The following is a 24,463-nucleotide window of genomic DNA, read 5'->3' as shown; positions in this document are numbered from 1 at the left end:
GGATGCGTGATCTTCTATGCTTTAACAAGGCCATGCTTGCAAAGCAAGTGTGGAGACTTCTCACAAATACCAATTCCCTGATGGTTCGCACTCTAAAACAGAAATACTTCCCGAACTCGGACTTAATGACAGCTAAAGCAATGCCAAATGCTAGTTATACTTGGAAGTCTATTCTATCTGCTCGAGATGTTGTGAGGATGGGTGCTTGTAAATTGGTAGGATCGGGAAACACAATCGATATTTGGAAGGACCCCTGGGTTCCTACTCTTCCAAATTTCAGAATTCTGCCAAGAGCCCAAATTGACAGTAGTAGCCCGATGTATGTTAGGGATTTGGTGTCTGATGGGGCTTGGAATGATGCTATGCTTAAGGAGCTTTTTGTCGAATGGGAAATAACAGAAATAATGAAAATACCTCTGCTATTTTCTCCTAGTGAAGACTGCTGGTCCTGGATGTGCTCGAAATCAGGAGATTTTACAGTCAGGAGCGCTTATTTTTCTCTGCTGAAATCAATTAAGAATGCTGATGCATCCTCTTCCTCTCCCCCTTCCAAAGACATCTGGTGCAACCTCTGGAATGCGAATGTCCCCCCAAAAGTCAAAAATTTTGGGTGGCGTGCCCTTCATGGGGGTATCCCAGTTTGTAGTAATCTGAAAAAAAGAGGTATGAATGTAGATGAGGTTTGTCCTATGTGTGGTGAAGAGTCTGAAACCATCCTGCATTCCCTTCTCTTCTGTCCTACTGTCAAAGCTATATGGTATTATTCTCCTCTAAGGTTAGAAGTTGAGAGTGCTAACATCTTCTCTTTTAGGTCCTTCTGTTCTCATATGCTTAAAGCAAATAAGAATAGAGAATGGTGGGACATCATGTGGTGTCTATTATGGGGGATTTGGCTAAAAAGAAATGTGTGGCATTTTGAAAAGAAAAATCTGAAAATTGAAGTGGTGATCTAGAGAGCTATTAACTTAGTGGGAGAGTATGCAAAGGCGAACGAGACGAACGCTCCCTCCATTATTCCTATTCCCAGAACTAATCACTCTTGGAAGGCCCCTCCCGAAGGCTTCTGCAAAATAAATTCAGATGTGGCTTGTTTCAGAGATGGAGCATCTGGATTTGGTGGAATAGCGAGAGATCATACGGGTGATGTGCTCCTGTCTACCTGCTGGAGTTTGAAGAATGGTTTTGATGCTGAGGTGGGGGAAGCTCTTGCTGCGAGGCACGCCCTCTCTATTACCATAGAAGCTGGCTTTAGAAGAGTTATTTTAGAGACTGATAATCTGAAATTGTTTCAGCATGTGAAGCATAAGAAATGTCAGTCTTCGAGCTTTGGTTTAATTGTGAAGGACATTCTTCACATTGCAAACTCTTGTACTAGTTTTTCTATTTCTCATGTGGGTAGGAAAGGAAATGGGGTAGCTCATAGATTAGCTCAAAGTAGCTTGATGTATGATGAGATGCGTGTGTGGATGGAGGAGGTACCGGAGTGTGCCTCTGATACTGTACTCTTTGATGCTTTGAACTTAACGTAATAAAATTCCCCTGCTTCCCGTCAAAAAAAAAAAATTTGTCCAGTGCTATTTGGACGCTCTTAAGTTATATATGAAGTGGTAGCTTCTCGTATTATGTTTGTTTATGTAAAATTCAAACTAACAAATAAGGAATAGAGATGAACCAAGCATAGCTAGGTCTAGTGGTAAGGTTTGCATTCCACTAGAAGCAATTTGGGGTGGGGATTTCCAAACCCATCCCCCCCCCCCCCTTTCCTCACTTTCAAGATTCCGGCCCGGTAAGACCCTTCTCCTTACCAATAAAAAAAACAAAGAATAGCGATGTGTACAAAATATCCGGATGAACTTATATATGACTTGATGACATTTGTTTCAATTTTGTTTGTTTATTTTTTATTATTCTACTCCGAAAATGAGAGAATGACGCATAATTGTGTATATTTATGGTATCTTCACGTGCGTGTAATTACTTGGATTTCAAGCATACAAATGTTTGCAGGTTTGTTTTATGTGAGCTCCGACGCAGATTTCCAAGACATTAGTAGATTTTTACTTATAAAGGATTCCACATTTCATTCGTAATTAATGTGGAACTAGCGTAGCTTTAGTATTGCATTACACGTCTTTTTTCGTTCTAACCTACTTAGGATTGGATTTTTGTGCCATAAGTATGATAAGATTCCCTTGAAATTTTTAGATTTTCTTAATTGAAGTTCTAAAATAAGGTTAGAATTCATTATGGACTAATCTAGCTTTATATATTTTGTAGATACCACCATTAGTTTAGGGTTACTCCATAATCTTATTTGGCACAATTTGATGTCTTGAGTATATTATTAATTCTCTAAGGATGGATTATTTGATTTGCCTTAGGTCTAAGGTAAATTTCCATACTTAAGCTTCTAAGTCATATCCTCTTTCTAATTAATCTTTGTTTAGCATGCATGTGTTCCTCCCTGTCCCTTACTTGAAGATGAGGTTTATTGTGTACCTCACATAGTTTTCTCCATGTAAAAGGTGGATATATTTAACAACATGTGTCTCTCTCAAAATAGTTTTATGGTGATCTCACCATAGACCTTTACTGAACTTTTGAAATTTGCCATCTATGATTATTCTTAACGCTAAACCAATTCAGGTAACCGTTGTAAAGGTAGAGTAGTTAAAAAAAAAATAATAATAAAAAAAGAACAATTTCTTTTTCATCCATTTCTCTAATTTAAATTCTACTCATTTGTAATTAATTTCTTTTGTATTGCCAACATATTATTCATAAGAATCATAAGCATTATAACTAGCCAATTTGTGGGACCCATATTGTTGTTTCGAAAACTGGGACCCAATTGTATAAATCCGTTATGTACTCTCTCTCAACTTTAAAGTAAAACTACATACCCAAATAAGTTTTCATTTCATTTCATTTCTTTTCCTTACTTGTTTTCTATAACAACTTGAGTAAAACTCACATGATACATGACATATTTGAAATATCTATAACTACTACGTATTAATTAAGCAAAAACCACTATTTTTCCCTTCTATATCCCTTTACTATTTATATTGTTCAGTATATTAAAACTCTTACTATTAAATACAATAATCTCTTATGACCTTCATTACAACACTATGACCTTTTAAGAGTATAACAACCTTTATTTTAAGTAGCAAAAAATAATGTCTGAATACAACAACCTTTATTATAACATAGTGACACTAATATTTAGGGCATGTTCTCTTCCGTTGAAATTCAGTTCACTTCAGTTCAGTTCAGTTCAGTTCAGCTCTTATGTCTAATGATATTGCTAATGATATAAAGCCAAATTTCATTCTTTTAAGCTCTTATTACAACGACGCAACAAATAATAATAATAATAATAATAATAATAATAATAATTATTATTATTATTATCAATAAATAATAATAATAATCATGAATAAATAATAATAATAATAATAACAATAATACTAATAATAATAATCAATAATTAATTATAATAATAATAATAACAATAATTAATATTAATAATAATAATAATAATAATAATATCGATACAATTCATTGTTCAAATGGTTCTATTTTTTTTATACACACTTCTATTGTTAATCTTATTGAGAAAATTAGAGTACTACACAACTTAAACTAATTTTCATAGTCAGTTAGTTCTTCGTCTTCTTCTTGTCCACCAAGCTCCTCCATTACCTCGGCATTCCTCTGAACTGACTCCCATATCTGATCAGTTATTTCTTGTCAGACAATATCCATAACTGCTTTTCTGCTACATGTAAGTGTTTTGTGTTCTTTTGTCATAATACTATTTTATTTTAAAATTAAATAGTATATGTGTTTAAAATATTTAGAGGTTTCAAGTTTTTAATATATTTTCCATAAATTTATAATTATATTATAAATTTTATAATTATGTCATATGAAATAGTACATTTGTATATACACATAGGTATAGTAATATATAATCAAAGACCACTAATCCGTAGTTAAAAATCACTAATTAATAAGTTCAGTTCAGTTCAGTTCAGCTCAGCTCAGTTCAGTTCAGTTCAGTTGATTTCAGTCAATCAGAACAGGCCCTTAGTGGCCGGATCTATAATAAATTAATGTGAATCAGGGCTATTTCAGAGTTTATATAAATAAATAACGTATGAAAAAAACACTACCACCGCATTAATTTATCAAACAAATTTAGTAGCACAGATCGAATATCCAATACCTTGACTATAAAATTTGAGCATGTAATTGATATACAACAATATATCAATGGTTGTGAGCAGTAGATGAACTTTGCCTCCTTAGATATATTAATTTTATGAGAAAGCAAAATGAATACTTAAGGTTTTGCTCTATTCACCTTACAAAAAATAATCAAGTAAAAGTAATTTCAGTTCAATTAAAAATAAGTTTAGTTTGTAAATATAATTTCAATTCAATAAAGATTATTTAAGTTGTAATTAGTAATATTATACAAGAAATATAATTGGGAATTAATAAAAATTAATTTTAATTCAGTAAAAATATTTCATTGTAATAAAAAAAAAAAGTCATGAAGATCGAGAACATGACTTCAGTGGTACTTTATTAAAAATAAAAGTAATTACTAATTAGTGATTTAGTGTCTAAATGTTTTTACAATGACAGTCAAACAACACCTAAGAAAAAAAAAAAAAAAAAAAAAAGTTACCTAAAAAAACCAGATTTTCTTATATAATGTAATTAAGGAAACATATCAGTGATATCACCTATGATATTGTATGTAATATCTTTATAAGTTAAAATTATTAATACGATTATCAATTACACCAACAATAATAAAAACAATAATTGAATTTTGATTCATTTTTTTCTCAGTCATCTACTTCTATTTATAATCTCAATTCTCTGCTATTTTTTTTTTTTTTTATATATCTCTCTTCCATTTCTTTATCTCTCTCATTGTTGTCATCATTTCTCCCTTATTTTTGGTGAGTTTTTATTTTGTTTTCAATTTTCCTATATTTTTTGTTTGATTCTTAATTATTGGTAAATAAAAAAAATTCCTAATTTTTAATTTCATCATGGAATTACAAGTAATTACATTGAAATTCAACAAATTCTGCGATTTTCTGGTTGATCATGAATTTATTTTTTTTGTTTAAAAAAAATCACTTGTAAAATCTGCAGAATTATCTGGTCGGCTGTATTTTTGTAAACAAAAATTTCTTACACAAGTTAATTAGGGTTTTAATTGTACTCACTCACTTTACTCGCTCACTGTAAAATTTACTAAATTTTAGGAGTATCAAAAATTTCGACGTGTAAGATCATTTATTTTTGTCCGTAATTATCTGTAGAATTAATGGATTGAATTAAAATTATTAAATTTTTTTTTTACTGTAATAAATTTCAGGAGTGAATTAAAAAAAAAAAAAAAATGTTGTTTCAAAAAAAAAAAAATGTAAGATTATTTATTTATGTTCTTAATTATGTGTAGAATTAATGGATTGAATTAAAATTAATTAATTTATTTTTTGTACTAAATTTTGCAGGGAATTTAAGAAAAAAATAAGGGCAGTGAAAACGAAATGTCAGGATCCGAAATGACTAACGTTGGTGGCGTTGACGGCGGAGGTATGCAAAATCCACCGACGGGACCTCCACAGCCGGTGACACAGAACATTCCTGTTGTTGCTGTCTCCGAAGGGATCGCCGTGTCCACACCGATTGCCAGTATTGGCAGTGGACGTGGCAATGGCAGTGGACGTGGACGTGGACGTGGCAATGGTGGTGACAATGGAAGTGGGCGTGGACGTGGACGTGGCAATGGCAGTGGCAATGGCAATGGCGAGAAGAGGAGAGGTAGGCCTAGAAAGTATGGCTCTGAAACTTCAACAATGGCGATTCCTCTCTCTTGTGCTCCTCCTGGTGCCACCATTGCCACTCCGCTGCCGCAGCAACATCAAAGGATACAGTACCGCCAACTGCCTCCTTATCATCTGCTGCAGCAGCATCAACAACGACAGAATCTTCAACAACAGGAGCAGCAGACTGCTCCTCAACTGCAGCAACAACCGACACAGCCTCCAATTCAGGAGCAGCAGCAGCCACCGCTGCCGCAACATCCGCCTGTGCAACAACAACCTCCTCTTCGGGAGGAGCAGCAGCCATCACTGCCTCCTCTTCAGGAGGTGCATCTGCAGCCACCACTGCCGCAACAGCTGCTTCAGGAGGAGGAGCGGCAGCAGCAGCAGCAGCCGCAACAGGAGGAGCAGCAGCCAACAATGCCGCAACCACAGCCACAACAACAACAGCAACAGGGTGGTGGATCGCAAAGGAAGGTCAGAAGACGTCCCCGGGGTGGTGGAAGAGTGCGTCAGGGTATGCATGCTATACATATAATATGATTTTAACACTTTATATAAGTATTTTCGAGTTATTTTCAGCTTTTGATTTCTGAGGTTATTTTTGTTGCAGGATAAAAAGAAATGGAGTATATGATATCTATTACTAGTATATATACTTATTGGTTTGGTTATGATTGACTTATTCAATATGTTCTCTAAATTAAGAGGATTTGTTGCAATCTCAATTTAAAATTCTCCTGAATTAGGGAAAGTTACATCTTTGCCCTTTTATCTACCCTTTGATCCTCTTCTTTAAGCCATTGACCCTTTAACTCCTTTCTGTCTTCCTTATGAGGTGGCATTGGGATTGGCATCTGATTTATTTTCTACAAACACTTTTATGCTCCCTTTTCTCTAATTTAACAATGGTTTTAAACTAGAAAGCTATTGACTGTATTTGTATGTATTTGATGGCTTTTATAAATGATAGATTTTATTTTGTAGTTATGCTAATGATATGAATGATGGTTTTGATGTGTTTCTCTTTTCTTCAAAGTAAAATATTAATCTATGGTTTTTATAGATAAAAATGGCGTATATAGAATGAATTTGTGAACTAAGGAAACATACAACAAGAATGCCTTAATAATGCACCATGTTAACAAAAATAGACTTACCGATGCTAGGTTTGTGAACATCTTTCATAGTTGAGTCTTTTTTTTCGCACATTCATCCTAAGTTCTGTCTATTTACATCAATTGCTCCTTTTTTTTTGTTATTATTTTATTTTTGTAGAACCATCTTCATGCAATAATAAGATTTTGAGGTTGCACTTGCTTATTTGATGTTTTATTTGCAGGAAATCCTGCAATTTGCGGCCTTGTTGGAGAAGTATTTATTGTTAATACTGGAGAGGTAATACCTCAATCATCTTAATTTTGCTTTTATGAATAAATTAAATATAGTTGATGATGACTAATTATTAATTAATGGGTAGATTGATCTGCATTTGGACCTCTTGAGACATGCTGGCAAAATGTGTTCATCAGTTGATGCATGCGGTTAAGTTTGATGTATCTAGTGTTGTGTTAAATTACCTTGTGATATATGTCTGTGATTTAGATGAACTAAATTTAACTATTAAAACATATAATCATATAGATTAAAAACAAATTTATTTCAGATTAACAATTGAGAATTTGTTTTAACTCGAGTTTCTTAACTCTTTTGATGATGGATTGATGGTAATCATTAATGGGTCTATATTCATATCAATCATCAAATGTGGCAAATTTTCAATGTTTAATGCAGAACATTGGGGAATCGATTGAACTTAAATTTCTTCCTCCTGGAATTTAATTTATTATCCTTATAATCTTCTAGTTATCTGCTATGTTGGTGTTATTAAACTAGTGTTTTACATGATGAGAAATTGAGAATGCATGTGGTTCTTATCTTTTTAAGTAAACAGTTGGCTGTTTGGCATATGAATTCAGTATTGATATCAACTTATCGAGTACTATGTCTTCTCTGCTTATACATCATTCGATACTATATTCTTCCTCTTGCAATGGCAAATTGGTGGATTTCTATCATGTGATATGTGTATACATATGTTTTGTAGATGATTAAGTTGTCAAATAGTCTTATGATATCCTCCTTAATATTCATGTTTTACTTTGCAAAAACAACTATATATTGTACCATGTTTTAAAGTAATGACCTGCTTCTAAGTGGAACAAAAAACTATTGTCCTACGACTTTCTTAATTTACCTTTAAACTAATCAGGACATTTTGCTTACGTTTTACGTGAGTTAGTTTTAGATTAGTTAAGCGAAAGACCATAGATTTAATAGTTATTGCTGAAGAAATGTATCCTTTTTTGTTCGCAGTTGCATATATAAGCTATATATGCTCCTCTTTTCTCCCAATGTGAAACATGTTTTCGCTTGTCAGTAGCACATATTGAAGCTGAAGAATGTCATCTCTTCTTCTTTGTTTTCCATGCTGTTAAGTTTGTTCTTGTTTATGATTAGCTTCTTCGCTTACTAGGTCCAAGTTGGATATGAATGTCTGCATAGTCGAGCCTAATGGTCAAGGTTATTTTTTTTTTTTTTTTGGTTGTTGCAGGATGTATCCTCTAGAATTTTGGCACTTACCCAAAGTGGTGCTAGTCTTATCTTCATTATTTCTGCTATCGGATCCATATCAAATGCGACAATTCGTGCAGTATTGCCTGGTGACTCGTCAAAAACATATGAGGTTTGTTGCCAAATTTATATGCGTTACATGCATCATTTAGAGGTGGACATGTAATGGATGTGTAATGTGTATATATATGTTAAGTAACTAGTTTCTCAATTGCCTTTTAATCATTATTAAAAAGGGCTTATTAGATTTAATAAGATAGTTACATTTGCACATTGATAAAATTTGGGTTCCTTTCGGGCTTTGTATTCCATAAGGGTAAGTGATATCCATCCTCGTATAATTGCACAGCTCAGGCGACAATGTTTTATATATAATTGTGGTGTGCTTTTTCGAATTATAATTTACTATGTCATGAGTAGGCAGAAGATGAAGAATGTGCTACATTAACTAAAATCTTCTTCTTGGCTTTCTGCTCTGTTATATTCCTCCTGCTCTCTACTGCAGGGACGTTTCGATATTATGTCACTCTCAGGTTCATTCAGGCTTTCAGATGGCAGTGGTCCACGTAATTGGGCTGGCGGTATAACTGTTTCTTTAACTGATCCTGATGGCCGTGTCTTAGGAGGTGGTGTTGCCGGTCTCTTAACTGCTGCGTCTCCAGTACAGGTTTGACATCTGTCCATCTCTCACTCTTAGCAAAATTCATACTAATATGGTCCCCTTGTAGTTACATGAAATTCCAAAATGGCCTCTTGTGAGTGAATTTTTCAAAACATTTGTCAATGAAACTTCATCACTCCCCCAATGGATACAGTTATATTGACCAGTTTAGGTTTTCATCATGTGTATGTGTATCTATGTTTTTATGTATACCATTTAAAATAACTTGCTGCATTTCTTTTGGAGTTATTTTCATAAAATATAGCTAGACTATCTGTCGACCTTTGATATCTTTCATAATTTATTTCTTACTTCTCCTACTTAATGTATCATTGGGATTCTTATAAATATATCATCGAGAATGAAATGGCAAGTTCAATTTTATGTTTTTGTACAAAAACTTAACTATACAGAATTAAAATAGATGTGGCTTATTATATTAAGACTGAGGTAGTATAATGCTCTCTGCCCTTACAGTAGACGTACCTGCATTGTTGACTATTAGAATGTAATTCTAGTTCTTTGAATGCCTGTTTTATGGTTTAGAAGTATGTAAAAGATTGAAAGTCCCACTTTAAACCAAATAATGCATACAGTAAACAGTTTCTAATATGTATGGCAGGTTGCTGTTGCCTATAATATGGGTGATGGTGTGGCAGAATCTGCAAGACCTCTTGCTGTGGCTGGACCAGCAGGACCCAGAAGCTCACCATCACATGGGAATTTGAGTGAATCTGCAGGCGTGGCAGGAAGCCCCTTTAACCAAAGTGCCAGAGCTGCTGATAGCACTCCGGATCCAATCACCATTTCCGACAGTCCATGAGGAAGTAGCATCTTTGCTTCATGCTTCGGCATGGTGTAAAACTATCATACTGATCAGGCCACCACAAATTTGGTCCTGATTTGTATTCAATGCCTTTGTTTAGATTAAGTACTCTCTTGACTGTCATGCACTGACAGTAGAGTGAGTAGTTACTAGTTATAGGTGATAGATTGGGATTCAGGTCACAATTCTTTGATCTGATGTTGTTTGATTAAACATTATTAAATATTTATTACAGTTTGATCCTTCATCATAATGATAGTCAGCAATTCTCCTGATACCTCACTTCGACGAGACACATTATAATCTTATATACTTGGATATTAATCATAATGATGTTTTAATCAGAATGTAATCCTGTAATTTTTGTTTCTGTTGTCTATCTAGCTCTGTCTCATTTTTCCATCCTACTTTTGATAATGCTGATCCAGTTTTGGTTTACAATTTTCAATCCAAAGCCGAAAACAGTAACTCAGTCAGTAATCCTAAAATATAATTAGTTTTCTCTGAATCTGTTTTCGACTGTTGGAAAAAGTAATCTGTATACAAGTGCAACAAATTTAAAGTAAAACAATATTAACAAAGAGGTCACAACCTAGCTTATAGGTCCTGCCCTGGCCAACAGAAGACGCAATGAGAATGTTGCAAGAAGCAGTGTCTGCCAAAACCAGCCTCTTGCATTCACAGGGTCAACTTTTTTCGCTAGGAACCATGCAAAGATGGCCTCAGATATATGTGCAGTTGCCACAATGCACGATACTATCCGGATATTCCTCATTGATCTGAAGATGATAAGAGCAATAGCTCTGAGAAGCGTCACAGGACCGATATCTGGAAAGAAGTTGACTATAAAAAGACCAGACAACCCAAACACACAAAAAAGCCATGCATATAACTTGGGACTATCTATATTTTGCCTCTTTCTTTCTCTCCAATATGAAATCATGGTCTCCATGCCGTCCTGTGGACTCACAATGGGAAAATAACCCAACTCCTCCTCAGCTTTTCGCAATGAGAAGTAATGTGTTACACCAATCTGTCACATCATTTAATTTGCATATTAGCAATTGTCATGTACTTTTGCAATATGCTGCAGAAATGGAAGGATAAGGGATTAATACCTGGTAGACTTCAGCAGGAAGGATTAGTGGCTGAGGAAGCCATGGATTGGTGAGCAATGGATATAGAATGGTATAGAAAATCTGACATATCTTTCCGAACACAAGAGCAGAAGGTACAGTCAATGAGGCCTTTGGCACACCATACTCCAGGCTTTCCAACAGAGGTCGAATGAACTCAAAAGTATTAGATGGGGACCCTGGTGGTGGATAATCATATAAATTTAATAAGACATAATTTATGCAGATAAACTAGGAGAGAACTGACTGAATATCAATAGCAGAACATCCTCTCTGAAAGAGCCAATTAAAGAGGATACCTGTAATGTAATATAATTACTAGCAAAGAAAGTACATAGTACCATCTGAGATGACATAAGACTGTCCAGCCGCTATAGGGTGCCTTTCTCTCCCAGAAATTTCGTCTAAAAGCCCCATACTTGCCAACAGAAGACCACATACAAGATTATCTACATAAACCCAGTCTGTTTTCACACTTGCATTTCCAATTTTAGATAGCAGCATGCCTAATTTTGCACAATTCACTATCCTCGGGAAAATGTTGTCTTCACCTGGGCCATAGATAGAAGCAGGGCGAACTGCACAGGAGTAAAAATTTCCGCCATTGTCCCTGGTAATCAATATAAAGGCATTAGATGTGAGGTATAATCATTTTAAAACATGCCTGTACAAACTTGTAAACTGCTTAACCCGAAGCAAAGATTTGACATAAGTTCCAATGAATGAGGGTGAATACTGAATAGTTTGAAATCAACATGTAGGCAAATATTCCCCTATCTGAAATTAGAGGTCATATTATCCCAACATCTCATATTAATTATATGGTTAGGTTTTACAAAATACCTTTTATATTAGTTTGTTTGCTATTCTATCATTAACGGCACATTAGAAAATCTGATCATAAATCATTACTATACCAGAAATTGTGATACTTTTTTTGGACATCCTAAAAAGTGTAAATCTAATCATTTCAAGACAGGAGTATTTCACAGTAGAGGCAGCAGAAGGCAGTTACTGTACAAGCTCACAAATATTTGCATTATAGACGCTTGATGTGTCTTATAACTATAGTCAAGCTATTGGAGATTCTGTGATCACCTGAATGGACGGCCATTGTACTTGAGGACTAGCTGTTCGGCAATAGCTTTACTACGACTATATGGATCGCAGTAGTCATCTAGAGGCAGATAAGGCAGGTTTTCATCTCCGTTCACAATCTCCTTTCCTCCAAACACAACATTGTAAGTACTCAGATAGACAAGCCTCTTGATCCAAAATTTCAGACAGACATCTAGTATGATTCGAGTACCATCAATATTAACCTTATTAATTTGAGCAGTCTGAAGCATTTCTTTGCCTGACATGCCATAAGAAGCGATATGGAAGACACAATCTGCCCCTTGTAGAGCCTTTTCAACGTCCTTTTTGCACGTAATGTCCCCTGTAGAAACACAAAAACATCACTAATTCAAGCTCCTTTTCGAATATCACCAAGCCCTATTAGACTTTTAAATGAATTAGAGACAAACAGGTGCATTGCTGAATTAACTTATGACCTCGTTGTACATACAAATAACACCTGCAACTTATCATAAGCCAAGTACACTACTTTGTAGTCTGTACATAGATATTAGTAATAAAATGCTGGTTATGCTTCTTGATAGAGTATATAAAAGATCGGTTTATATACTCTATCACTTCTATATTAAGTTTTAGTAGATCTTAACATTATATGCATGTGTTATATAGCATATGATTTGATCACGAGTATATGTATATAGCATAAGTATATCAAGAAACTCATATTTTTGATGATTTAACATTGGATACCAACTGATTTGATGATTTTATTAGATTCTTGTATCAAATGCCGTCATTAATATTAAAAAATTTACTATACATAAAAAATCTGTGTGTGCATACACGCGCATGTATAATATTAATATATGTTTAAAAGTAACTCATGAAGAATGAACAAAGTTTGACTTTTAAAAGGCACATACAATATAGTACTGTATTATGAAACAGTGCGAGTAACAAAATTAAACATACAAAGGAGGTCACAAACTTTCCTAATTAAAAAAGTCAAAGGATGCAACTCTTACTAAAATAGGTTTAGAGTGTGTATATGTATATCCTCTAATCAAATTACTAATGCCCATCAATATATATTTCCAAGTACAAAAATATATCATACTCAATACAATAATTGAGAGAGATCGAGTTCATACCAAGAATAGAAACAACACCAGCTTGAGAGAGTAGAGATGACCATGGTGAAGATATACGAAGGTCAAGTGATCGAACCTCGAAAGCGCCATTTTGAACTAGCTTTAAGCAAAGAGATGCACCTAAGAACCCCAAACCTCCAGTCACTACCATTGTCTTCCCTTCTATTCCTTCATTTCCCTCCTTTTTCATCATTTTCTCTCTTATTTTTAATGAGCTTCAATTTCATTACACTGTTAACACCAAGTCTTCAAGAAAACAGATAGCTTCAAGTTTACAGTTTATACAGTATTTTTAATTCTTATTTCTAGACATACTAACCAAGTAACCAGTTGGCAATGACACATCCTTGCACGTGTTTTCTCTTGATTGGGTGTCGCGATTTTGTCATAATTTTGTTAATAAAAAATAAGTAATCAAAATGAAATTAGCTGGTTCAACGTAGAGCTAATCACGCAACTTAATGTTAAATAATGTAACACGTACTTGGTGCATGTAACAAAAGAAATCAACACATGATCACTACTATAATTAATACGTAGTATGATAGGATACCATAGCAATGACATGAAAGGAATATTTCTACTTTCATTTGTTCCATGGTTTGTCGTCCTCTTAACTAATTATAAATTGCACATTTAATCCTTCTATTTTCTCTACCCCGAGATCAATGTTCTAATATGTTGCATTAATATATACTTGTACTTTGTATATAAATTCAAAATGGAAGGTTTTGAAGCCGATATTGATATTTTGTGACAGAAACTTAATCTGGAGTTGACAGGCATCAACCTGAAACGTCGGATGTTAATTTTTACTTCGTATCTAAATTATGTACAATAGATGAAAATTACAGAACAGTAAAGTAAAGATCAAAAACCAACAGACAACTCAATAGGTCACATATAATGCATAGCACAAGCAAGCTAAGCAGCATGCAAACCTGAGTAGTGTGATACTCGAATGTCAAAATACTAACAGACTTCGAGCAAAAAAGCTGTGTATATCCAGGACTATCTTCATGAATTACAATATATTCATGTTTGTCGTTCAGCAAGTAAACCACGGCGTGCAGTCCCTAACTGAAACTGTCAAAAACCAAGCATGGCAGAGCATAAGTGGCTGGAAAACAGCAAGCTATGCAAACTGTCAAGCCTAGAAATGCACTCCAGAAAGCTAAGACTTAAGACATAATATTGGAATCCAATCTAGCAGAAATGATCCTTGGTGTAATGTATTTTGCATATACCACATGATTTTTATACTTTGAATTTTTTTATATAACCTGAAACCATCATGAACATCTAATATGAGTACTTCATAAGAGTATTGAGCTTAACTCAATATTGAACAACCAATCAAAAAGAAGCAAACCATCATGAACATCTAATATGAGTACTTCGTAAGAGTATTGAGCTTAACTCAATATTGAACAACCAATCAAAAAGAAGCAAGTACATGTTTCGTTCTAGCTTTCAAGGACAATTAAAATACTTGGCAAGTAATAAAACACAGACAGTACAGTACATCATATTAGGATCAAAACATGAATATGAAGCTGAACTGGCTGAACAGATTCTAAAAATGGTCAAGACTCAAGTGTCTAGTTCGAAATTCCATTATCTTATTAATTAATGTACATTACAATTATTTTAACAGTTGAAAGAAGCTAGCTAAAGAATGTAAGACATTAAAATTAAGGTATTACATTTAAGAAAAACAAAAAAACTGAAACCTGAGAATTGCAAAGGAACACAAATTGATATCAATGTTAGTGATCCAGATTGTACGCATCTTAGTAGGGATGCAGAATAGACACTTGACATCAATGCACAAGAGCTTTGATACAGGTTTTATAGATGACGATATTGGAAGCACCTGAGCGTACTCATGATGACCATCATTCTTAACAACCACCTCTTGCTTCTCAAGTTCTCATCACATTACCACTCTTCATGTTGACGTTCTTTCTCTTACACAACAGATTAATAGACCTCTTCTCTTCACAATCCAATGTTTGATGAGGCACCTTTTATAAGTGAAATTGAATAAAATGAGAGATGTCTTTTAATAATAATAGGCTTTCAGATCAAGTTTCTGAAAGTACAGTTGGTTGATTTTGTTATTTTTTTAAAAAACCATGAATGAATATCTTCAAATCATTCACCTCAGAAAATAATAAAAAATTAAAATATACTATGTATCTTTTTTTTTTTTCTCTCTCTAAGCCATCACTTCCTCTCTACCCTCTCTTTTGATAAACTATTGGTTCATTGATAAAAGATACTGTATCCAAAATATATATATATATATATATATATATATATATATATATATATATATATATATATATATATATATATATATATATAATTTCAAACCATAACTGAAATTTATATTTCTAATACAGAATTTTATACTAGCAGGAGAAACAATGATAATAAACAAACACAAACTAACAGATAAACAAGCAAAGATCTTAACAGGTAATTTTAATTCCTAGGGCTAACTAGTTCAGTTGTACGCTGCATTTTGAGGATCTTCTCAACTTTCTTTCGCTAAATCTGAAAAGGAAAAAATGTCGAAAATAAGTCAAATTTTACGCAAATAGCTCAAAATAAGTCAAACTTTTGATTAGCTAAGAATTAAGTAGACCTTTGGTACCAGTAACTTTTCATGCGCCTGACTTTTAACCTGCTATTGAAAGAGGTAGCAGGTCCCCATCCCACCATAAGACCATAAGTCACCCCAGCCAAACTAACCACCAGCACACCACCAGACCCTCACTGCCCTTCCCTACCACCATTTCAACCGCCACCATCACCGAAACTACCACAACCACCAAAGTAAAACCATCACATTCTTCAACCCCGGATTCTACCCAAACATCCTCTTCATTCTCCACCAAGCCACACTCTTTCATTCTTCAACATCTCATCCATCAAGACCACCACCTTTGGCCAACCATAAACCCTAACTAAAACTATAAATAAAATGGGAGCAAGAGAGTTGTTGGAAAAATTAATATCACCACCACCCTCACACCACAGGCCACCAAAAATACACACACTTACACACACAAATCCCACTAACAAGAACAATCGCTACTATTCGCAACGTTTTACAATGGTCTTTACTTTTCAGTAACCATCTTCCATGGCCAAATCACTATCTCCCACAATATTGTCCTTCATCTTCTTTTGATTTGACAATCTGGTTTTTCTCAAAACCTAAAAAAACAAAAAAAAAAAAAAAAAAAAAAAAAAAAAAAAAAAAAAACACATACATACCTATTCATCAATTTGTTGTATTGAATAAAAAAAAGGGCTAAAGATGGATGTTGTTTTGGTTTAACATATGGTGGGTGATTTGCTGATTATTAAACAAAAATTGATGGAGTCTTTGGTGGGGGGGAGACGGTGGATGAGACTGTTTAAAAGAGACGATGGGATGAGAGGGATATGAAAGAAGAATGAGGCAATGGAGGGGGAGAGAAACTACGGGGTGCCGGTGGAAGGGAGGTGGAGGCTATGGAGATGAGAAGCAAGAGAGAACAATAGATGGAGGAAAAGGAGGGGGGGGGGGGTTTAAACAACAACAACAAAGTCTTCGTCCCAAAATAATTTGGTGAAGGGTTTTTTAAAAAATAAAATAAATATTAAAATATGAAACCAATTAATTATTGACATGTGGCATGATTTACTTATATAATTGGTTACTAACAAGTTACAACTCATTTTGGGAAAATACTGGAAAAATAACTTGCAAAAGTCTAAGTATCTTTGTTAATCAAAAGTTCTACTTATTTGAGCTAACGCATAAAGGTTGGATTAATTTTGACAAACTTTCCATTCAAAAATCCTCTCTTATTTGCCTTAAGAAAATAGACCTACAAATGTACAAAAAGACACCTGAAACACAAGCAACATCCTGCAAGTGTAGTTGATTACTTGGATATCAGAATATGTATGTCCCGCTAAGTCATTAAACAAAAAGAAAAAAAATAAAAAGAAACAAACAAACAAACCTCAACCATGCTTTGACAACACGAGCGTAACCTGGCTTAGCTAGTTTCAAGCCCTTTTCAACAGTAAACGCAATGAGAAGAAACCGAGAGCAAAAGTCTGCAAAAACCAGCCTCTTGCATTAGCAGGGTCCACTTTTTTTGCAAGGTTCCAAGCGTATAAGCTCTCTACAACATGTGCGCCTACAGCTAAAACGGTAATTATCCGGATAACATGCATTGATCGATAAAAGAAGAGAGCCAGAGCTTTAATGGGTGACAGAGGACCAAAATCTGGAAAGAGAGCAACACCAATCAGAGCAGACATTCCAAGCACGCTGAATATCCACGCGTATATCGTAGGTCCATCCAGGCTTCTCCTCTTCCTATCTATCCAGTATGAAATTGTCACTGCCATGCCTTCCTTTGGGCTCACCATTGGAAAGTAACCCAACTCCTGCTTAGCTTTTAGCGATGAGAAATAATGTGTAACACCAACCTGTCACGGTACATGAATATGCAAATCCATTATGATAGCGCATGGTTAGTTTTAATGGATCAAAAATGATAAGGCGACAGATATGATTTGTAACTTCATACAACTACACAAGGATATTGACACAAAGAAATGGTCAATAGGAGACAGATTTGATCTTTTTTGTCAGCATCCTTTTCTCTGCTTGACAAATGCTTGTTACTTGCTGTAGCCTATGTTACTCGGACTCTTTCATTTACCTCACGTGTCCGTGTCGACACGACTCGTGTCGGACACTGACACTTGGACACTTCATTTTTAACTAAAAACACAATTTTTTTCAAGAAAATGGGCGAGTCCGATACTTGGACACCCGTGTCTAATTGGACACTTCATCCGAGTCCAAGTAACATAGGTACTTGTAGCATAGGAGGGAAAATATAGAGAAAATGCTTAAAACTCACTTATATAGTGTTTCTACAGTATCAATACAGCATACTGTGAGGTTTTTTCGATAGATGAAACACTGTCTTACAACATAGGACATTAGAACATCCTCTTTAATTCCATTCAGATGATGATAGCATCATTCAATAAGCTATAAAAAATTGAGGTATACATTTCTTGTATCATAATGCGCATATATAATTCTGACATTTATATTAAATAGTACTTTCAGATTATTTTTCCTGATTTTTTAAAACAAAAAGTATACTTAAATTAACTTATAGTCAGGGTTTGATCTTGAAATGTAAAATCAACAGTTAGAAAGAGTTACACAAAGTATTAAGTTTAGGAAAACACTCATAGGCGGCATTAGGAGAGAACGAGTTTGTTCCTTTATAGCTTCAGTCATGAGGTGAAGTATTGTGTTTTTCAATCAACCCTATTGCTTGTAGAGAAAGATTTATAATGTTTTTTCCAGCATGCAAATTAGCTTAAGATTCTCCTTTTACACAGTATCATGCAGTCATGCAGTGAAAGGCCTATAAATCAACACCGTACACAGGAATATTAATGTTTTAGTAATTTGTTTCAAACTCCAATAGCTTATTAGCACTTAAAGGTCTAAGGTCTCATCATTAAGAAACACGTGATTTGGTATCTATATCTCCAAGAAAAAGATGGGAAATTAACAATGTAAGATTAGAATAATGACCTTGTATACTTCAGCAGGAAGAATCAATGGCTGTGGAATCCATGATTTGTTAAGCCATGGGTATAGAATGGTATAGATAAACCAAAATATGTTTCCAAGCACAAGAGCCGAGGATAAAGTTAATGAGGTCTTTGGTAGATCATAATCCAGGCTCCTCAAGAGAGGACGGACGAACTCAAAAGTATTGACTGGAGATCCTGCAGAACAAAAGTTAAAATATTATAACTCTATATCAACCAAGCAAAATATAATTATTAGTGCTCAGATATAGTATGATTGGCAAGACAAGGCAGGTCACACTGTAGCCGATTTAAGAGCAGAAACTTTATCAAGTGAGCCAGAGGTAATCTACAAAAATGATTGGTAAATTATCAGTATCAAGACAAATTTTACATATTACCATCAGAGATGAAGTATGACTGTCCAGCTGCTACTGGGCATCCCTCTCTCCCAGGAATATCATCTAAAAGCCCCATACTTGCCAATAGAAGAGCCAATACAAGATTATCCACATAGACCCAGTCTGATTTAATAGTTGGATCGCCAACTTTAAATAACAGAATACCTAACTTTGCATTATTCACTATCCTTGGGAAGTGTCTGTCTTCACCAGGTCCATAGATAGCAGCAGGACGAATAGCACAGGTGTAAAGATGATCACCGTTTTTTTCCCTGAATGACAAAGAAGGATAAATTGTGAAGCATAAGTGCATTCAACTCTATTTCCACAAACTTGTCAATTTCTAGCATCAACAAAACATCTATATAATTCCCAGCTAGAGAAAAGATCACTCTCAGAAAAGCTATGAGTAACCAACTTCTAATTTACTCATTTTCACTTCAGGGCAAGCAATTCCTTAAAAATAGTTATAATTTAGATGTTTATACTACTTGCTTCCTCCATAAAAGAATTAATTTTTCCTCTCTTTTGTGCCAGAATTGCTTCAAAATGCATTCCAGGAACGGAAAGTCAAAGTATACAATCAAGGAACCCTTCAACTTCACCTTCCGAACTTTCGTTTACTTTTTTATCTGATAAATATAAAGTAATAGTCAATTGCTATCTTTGCATCAAGGGTTATACTCATTGCACATAGTAGGGGTAGGTGTAATCGTGTAAGGCTAAAAGCCACTTTGCAATTGCAAAGTTAATATTGCAAACGTCTACCAAGGCTGTCAGAGGTATTGGATCAAGGTAACTCATTATGAATATACCAATGATTAAGAGGCAAAAAACATAGACTGAACATCAATAACTTCAGGAATAATAGGCAACTTAGCGAGCCTTCATTGAATCATAAAAACCAACTTGTCACTTCACAGTAAAAAGCTGCTAAAACTTGGTGACATAATAGTCAAGATTATTTAGTGCCTAATAATTTGCATCTTTGTACCTGCAGGGTACAAGTTTCTCACCTGAAAGGGCGGCCATTGTATTTCAGGACCAGCTGTTCAGCAATTGATTTACTGCGTCCATAAGGATCAACATGGTCATCTAGTGGAAGATAAGGCAGAGTTTCATTGCCATTAATGATCTCTTTTCTTCCAAAAACAACATTGCAGGTACTCACATATACAAGCCTCTTGATCCCAAGATCCATGCATGTATCCAGTATGAGACAGGTCCCATTTATATTAACCTCGTCAATGCGACCAAATTGAAGCATTTCTTTTCCTGACATGCCATAGGAAGCAACATGGAAAACACAATCTGCCCCTTTTAGAGCCTTCTTGACATCCTTCTGACATGTAATGTCCCCTATGGTTCAAAAAAATTCAAGTTATTAATCAATGCACTCTAATTTGTCCACCCAAAATATCAACACAACACTAATTGAAAGCTTCAGAAACAGCTACAATAACTTATAACTTAATAATCTCGGTTCATAAAGCGCAACAGATACAGAGAGTAATATAATAGCAGATGTAATTAAAGAGCAGGATTGAAAATATGCAATTAGCATAGAAGAATCTTAAAATGCATATTAATCAAATTCACATCATTTGATCCCATAAAACAAGCAAATTCTGCTAAAATCCCCAAAACCCCAACTCTCTAAAATCCAATAACAAAAATAAAATCAACCGATCACAACAATTTCATCGTCATATATAGTTGAACAGATTACAGTATACTAACAATTCCACAAAATCAAAATTGATGATCATATATAGAATAATCAAAGTTGAAATTAAAGAGTAGAGTATAGTAGAATACCGGTGATGGAGACAAAGTTAGGGTGAAGAGACAATTGAGAAAACCAGGGAGAAGTTGATCGGATGTCAAGAGATCGAACATGGCGAGCACCTCGTCGGAGAAGTTCAAGACAGAGAGCTGCGCCGACGAACCCTAAACCGCCGGTGACGACCATCGTCTTCCCTTCGATTCCTTCATTCTCGCTCAAATGCATTTCACTACAGTAGTCGTCTACTTAGTTTCTCCTGTTTAACTTGTCATATGATGATCCCTCCTATTTTCTCACAATTATATGGGAGGACATCTGTTTTATTTCGACTTAATTACTCGTCAATCTTACACCTTTTATCCATTCACCTATTCCAACATTGATTAATTCTTCATTTTCTCAACTAATTATTGACCCACGCGATGCCTCGAATTATCATAATTTCATAAGTTTGATCAAATTAATTTAGAAGAGTTGATGTTGAACAGTATTCATTACTATTAAGAGGCTAATATAAAAAGATTTTCAATTAAATTAAACACTTAGGGGCCGTTTGGTTCACACGAGGGAATCGGAATGGAATAAACAAAGGGAAAGGAGAAGAATGGAATGAAAATACCCTATTTTTGCTTTGTTGTTTGTTTTTTAAACAAAGGGAATCATTCCCCCACCACACCACCACAACACCACCACTACAACCACCACACATTTCATCAATTTGTCATCTTTCTCAACCACCAAACCCCTCATCGGCCCTCCCCCGCCCCTCGCCGACTATCCCCCTCCCCTCACCGCCCTTCCCGGCCCCTCGCTTTGCCGCCGCTAGCAGCGTGAGCATCGACCACCCTAGCCCCGCAAAAATCACCGCTAGCAGCGTGAGCATCGAAACCCTGCAACCGTCGTATTATTTGGGTCAGATCATCATCACCCATTAATTTTTGCATTAATCAACCTTTTAATTTTGCTTGGTGAATTATCTGCTTGGTATGCGACTTTTATGGGTATGCGATTTCGCAATTATTTTCTGGGTATGCGATTTTTCCCATATTTTTTTATATTTCTTCTTCATTTTTGAGAAAAGGATGAAGATGATGGGTGCTGAATTTGAGGTTTCCGATGAGATATTGGGGACATTTGCGCCGATTGTTGTGTATTGGGTATACTCTGGGTTTCGAGGGTGGTGCAGCGGTGGTTGTTGGAGGAGGTGCAGCGGTGGTCGGGGGAGGCTCTGCGGTGGTCGGAGGATGGGCGGCGGTGGTCTGGGCTGGTTTTCCGGTGGTGTTGGTTGGTGTGAAGGTGTTGATGTGGTGGTGTGAAGGTGGGTAGGGAAAGGGAATGGGAAAGTCTAGGGGGAGGTGGGGAATGGAGTTAGAAGGATTTGGGGTAATGAGGAGGGTAAAGGGAATGATTAAAAGTGTTAAACAAACATCAACAAAGGGAATCGAGCCAGTTGATTCCCATTCCCTTTCCTGATTACCCCCAACCAAACGGCCCCTTACTATTATATAACATTAAAGTTAAACCAATAAAGAGTTTTTGTTAAAGGGACTATACTTTAATACAATTCATCAATATGGTGAGAGAAAAGGGATGATACGTAGGGTGACATGTAGTGCATATGTGGCATATGGGTGACACATGTCGTTAGCATGTTGTCCCCATGAGTTTTAATAATATTATTATAAATTTATTTTTTTATGCAAACGAGGGGCTAGGCACGGGAAATAAAAACAAGAAAACTAAACAGAAATTAAATGTGGCCAGGCCACACCAACAGTATCATCATGTAGAATACGTCCTAGCTCGGTAGGAGGGAATTGAATCAACTCGATATTGTTGTTCTAGGTGACCCCATGATTTGCTAGCCAGTCCGCTGCTCGATTCGCTTCTCGGTAGATATGAATGACTTGAACTAGCCAGGTGTTATCCTCGATGAGTTGCTTGCAGTGGCGTATTATATGATAACCTTGGCCTCGGTGAATTTCTTCGCTGTTCATTGCTGTGAGCCTGTGACAACTAGCTGACTATCTACTTGTACCTGGAGCTTAGCAGCATTCATCCTCTTTGTCAATTCTAGGCCATACTCAATCGCCTTTAGTTCAGCCATAAACGCATCACAATTCCCATTTTTAAGAGCAAAAGCATGAAGCATTTTACCAGTGTAATCTCGAACTAATCCCCCACTGCCTGCTGGACCTGGTGCCCCTTTGGCCGCACCATCCGTGTTCAAAGCTAGCCAGCCAATTGGTGGTGCCATCCAACGAATAACGAACTGCCTCATTTCTTTGATCCTGCTGCTGTGACAAAGAGGTAGCATCCTCTCCCAGAACACGCCACACTTCTTTAAAACGCGCAAGAAGAAATTGATTTATATCGATAGGAATTTCATGAGGTTTATCGAATACCACATTATTCCTTCACCTCCAGATCCACCATATTGAGATAGTGAAGTAAGTCGGCCAAATCTTTGGAGATAAATTGTTTCTAGTCTGAATTTTAATGTTGCATCCTATCCAATTTTGCAAGGACCCTTGATAGAAACTTGGGGCCAGAGCTGGACCTCCCACCTGTCTCCACACTTCCCTTGCTGCCTGGCAGTCACGGAGGGCATGGAGAGTAGCCTGGATTATTATTATAAATTAATGTGTTGCTTTCAACTTTATATGTAGTATAAGGATCGTGATAACGAATGCTTCCGGACATCAGATAACAGCTAATTATTTCCCTAAGTCTTATGCATGCATCATACTAGAATCATCCCCTTAGGCTCTCATTAAGGATCTTTAAGTACTTTAGCAAAGCTAAGTACAATGCTTCACGGTTAATTATGGAAAGCTAAAGTGGTGCAGTGTGGTTTGCAAAATCCAAAAATCAAAATATTGTGGTTCGGTTTCGGTTTGGGCAATAAACCAAACCGAAAATCAAACTTTCACCCATACGATGGTGTAGAGAATCTCATCTTCTACCCAAAATTGTCGCGTCTTTCCTTCCTTGGCCAAGTTCATAAACCCCTTGGGCACAGGGTCCTGGGTGAGACCATCCTTGATCCAATCAAGGATGGTACTTGTGATGTTGTTGATAGCAGCAAACATAGCCATTCGGTTGAGAGCATCGGCGACGAAATTGACTCAGCCTGGATTATATTCCATGGCATAGTCGAAATCTGCCAAGAAATTAAATCTTGCCAATGAGCTTGCTTAGGGCTTAACTTCTTCTGATTTTGAAAGTAGCTGGTAGCAACATTGACGCTATATATAACAAATTGACTCCCAAGCAAGTAATGCCTCCAAATGCTA

The 24,463-nt window shown here is 35.6% G+C and overlaps 2 protein-coding genes across 5 annotated transcripts; both read right to left on the bottom strand.

The window, feature by feature from the left end:
* Positions 1–10,571: 10,571 nt before the first annotated feature.
* Positions 10,572–13,662, bottom strand: LOC145615472 (uncharacterized). Its single transcript, XM_081670547.1, has 5 exons — positions 13,347–13,662; positions 12,214–12,556; positions 11,457–11,725; positions 11,098–11,294; positions 10,572–11,012 (listed from the first exon to the last, which is right to left on the bottom strand). The coding sequence occupies exons 1-5, from the start codon at positions 13,537–13,539 to the stop codon at positions 10,572–10,574; spliced, it is 1,443 nt and encodes a 480-aa protein (XP_081526673.1). The 5' UTR covers positions 13,540–13,662.
* Positions 13,663–14,932: 1,270 nt separating this feature from the next.
* On the bottom strand, positions 14,933–21,537 carry LOC145613449 (uncharacterized). 4 transcript variants are annotated; one of them, XR_014106952.1, is made up of 7 exons: positions 21,200–21,537; positions 20,398–20,740; positions 19,382–19,653; positions 18,982–19,178; positions 17,372–17,846; positions 16,000–16,574; positions 15,779–15,908 (listed from the first exon to the last, which is right to left on the bottom strand). XR_014106952.1 is itself a non-coding variant. In XM_081668552.1 (6 exons), the coding sequence occupies exons 1-5, from the start codon at positions 21,390–21,392 to the stop codon at positions 17,418–17,420; spliced, it is 1,434 nt and encodes a 477-aa protein (XP_081524678.1). In that variant the 5' UTR covers positions 21,393–21,536; the 3' UTR covers positions 14,933–15,373; positions 17,372–17,417. The 4 variants fall into 4 exon arrangements, 3 of the variants coding, with proteins under 3 accessions (XP_081524678.1, XP_081524679.1, XP_081524680.1); XM_081668552.1 differs by lacking the exons at positions 15,779–15,908; positions 16,000–16,574 and adding an exon at positions 14,933–15,373 and having other exon boundaries at positions 21,200–21,536; XM_081668553.1 differs by lacking the exon at positions 16,000–16,574 and having other exon boundaries at positions 15,774–15,908.
* Between the last annotated feature and the right edge of the window lie 2,926 nt (positions 21,538–24,463).

Source organism: Chenopodium album, chromosome 25 (genome assembly GCF_948465745.1).
Source record: "Chenopodium album chromosome 25, dcCheAlbu1.1, whole genome shotgun sequence".
In the NCBI taxonomy this organism is placed as follows: domain Eukaryota; kingdom Viridiplantae; phylum Streptophyta; class Magnoliopsida; order Caryophyllales; family Amaranthaceae; genus Chenopodium; species Chenopodium album.
Note: the sequence above shows the minus strand (reverse complement) of the source record. Positions and strands in the feature narration are given on the sequence as shown.

What these genes read in the sequence shown, in the direction of transcription:
- LOC145615472 (XM_081670547.1), bottom strand. Translation starts at nt 13,539, where the DNA reads ATGATGAAAAAGGAGGGAAATGAAGGAATAGAAGGGAAGACAATGGTA. An exon ending in TGGTGTTGTTTCTATTCTTG is followed by an intron (nt 12,557 to 13,346) that starts GTATGAACTCGA and finishes GTGTTTCTACAG; the next exon opens with GGGACATTACGTGCAAAAAG. An exon ending in GTCTTATGTCATCTCAGATG is followed by an intron (nt 11,295 to 11,456) that starts GTACTATGTACT and finishes ATCCACCACCAG; the next exon opens with GGTCCCCATCTAATACTTTT.
- LOC145613449 (XM_081668553.1), bottom strand. Translation starts at nt 21,392, where the DNA reads ATGCATTTGAGCGAGAATGAAGGAATCGAAGGGAAGACGATGGTCGTC. An exon ending in TACAATGGCCGCCCTTTCAG is followed by an intron (nt 19,654 to 20,397) that starts GTGAGAAACTTG and finishes TTTGTCATTCAG; the next exon opens with GGAAAAAAACGGTGATCATC. An exon ending in TTCCTGCTGAAGTATACAAG is followed by an intron (nt 17,847 to 18,981) that starts GTCATTATTCTA and finishes GTACCGTGACAG; the next exon opens with GTTGGTGTTACACATTATTT.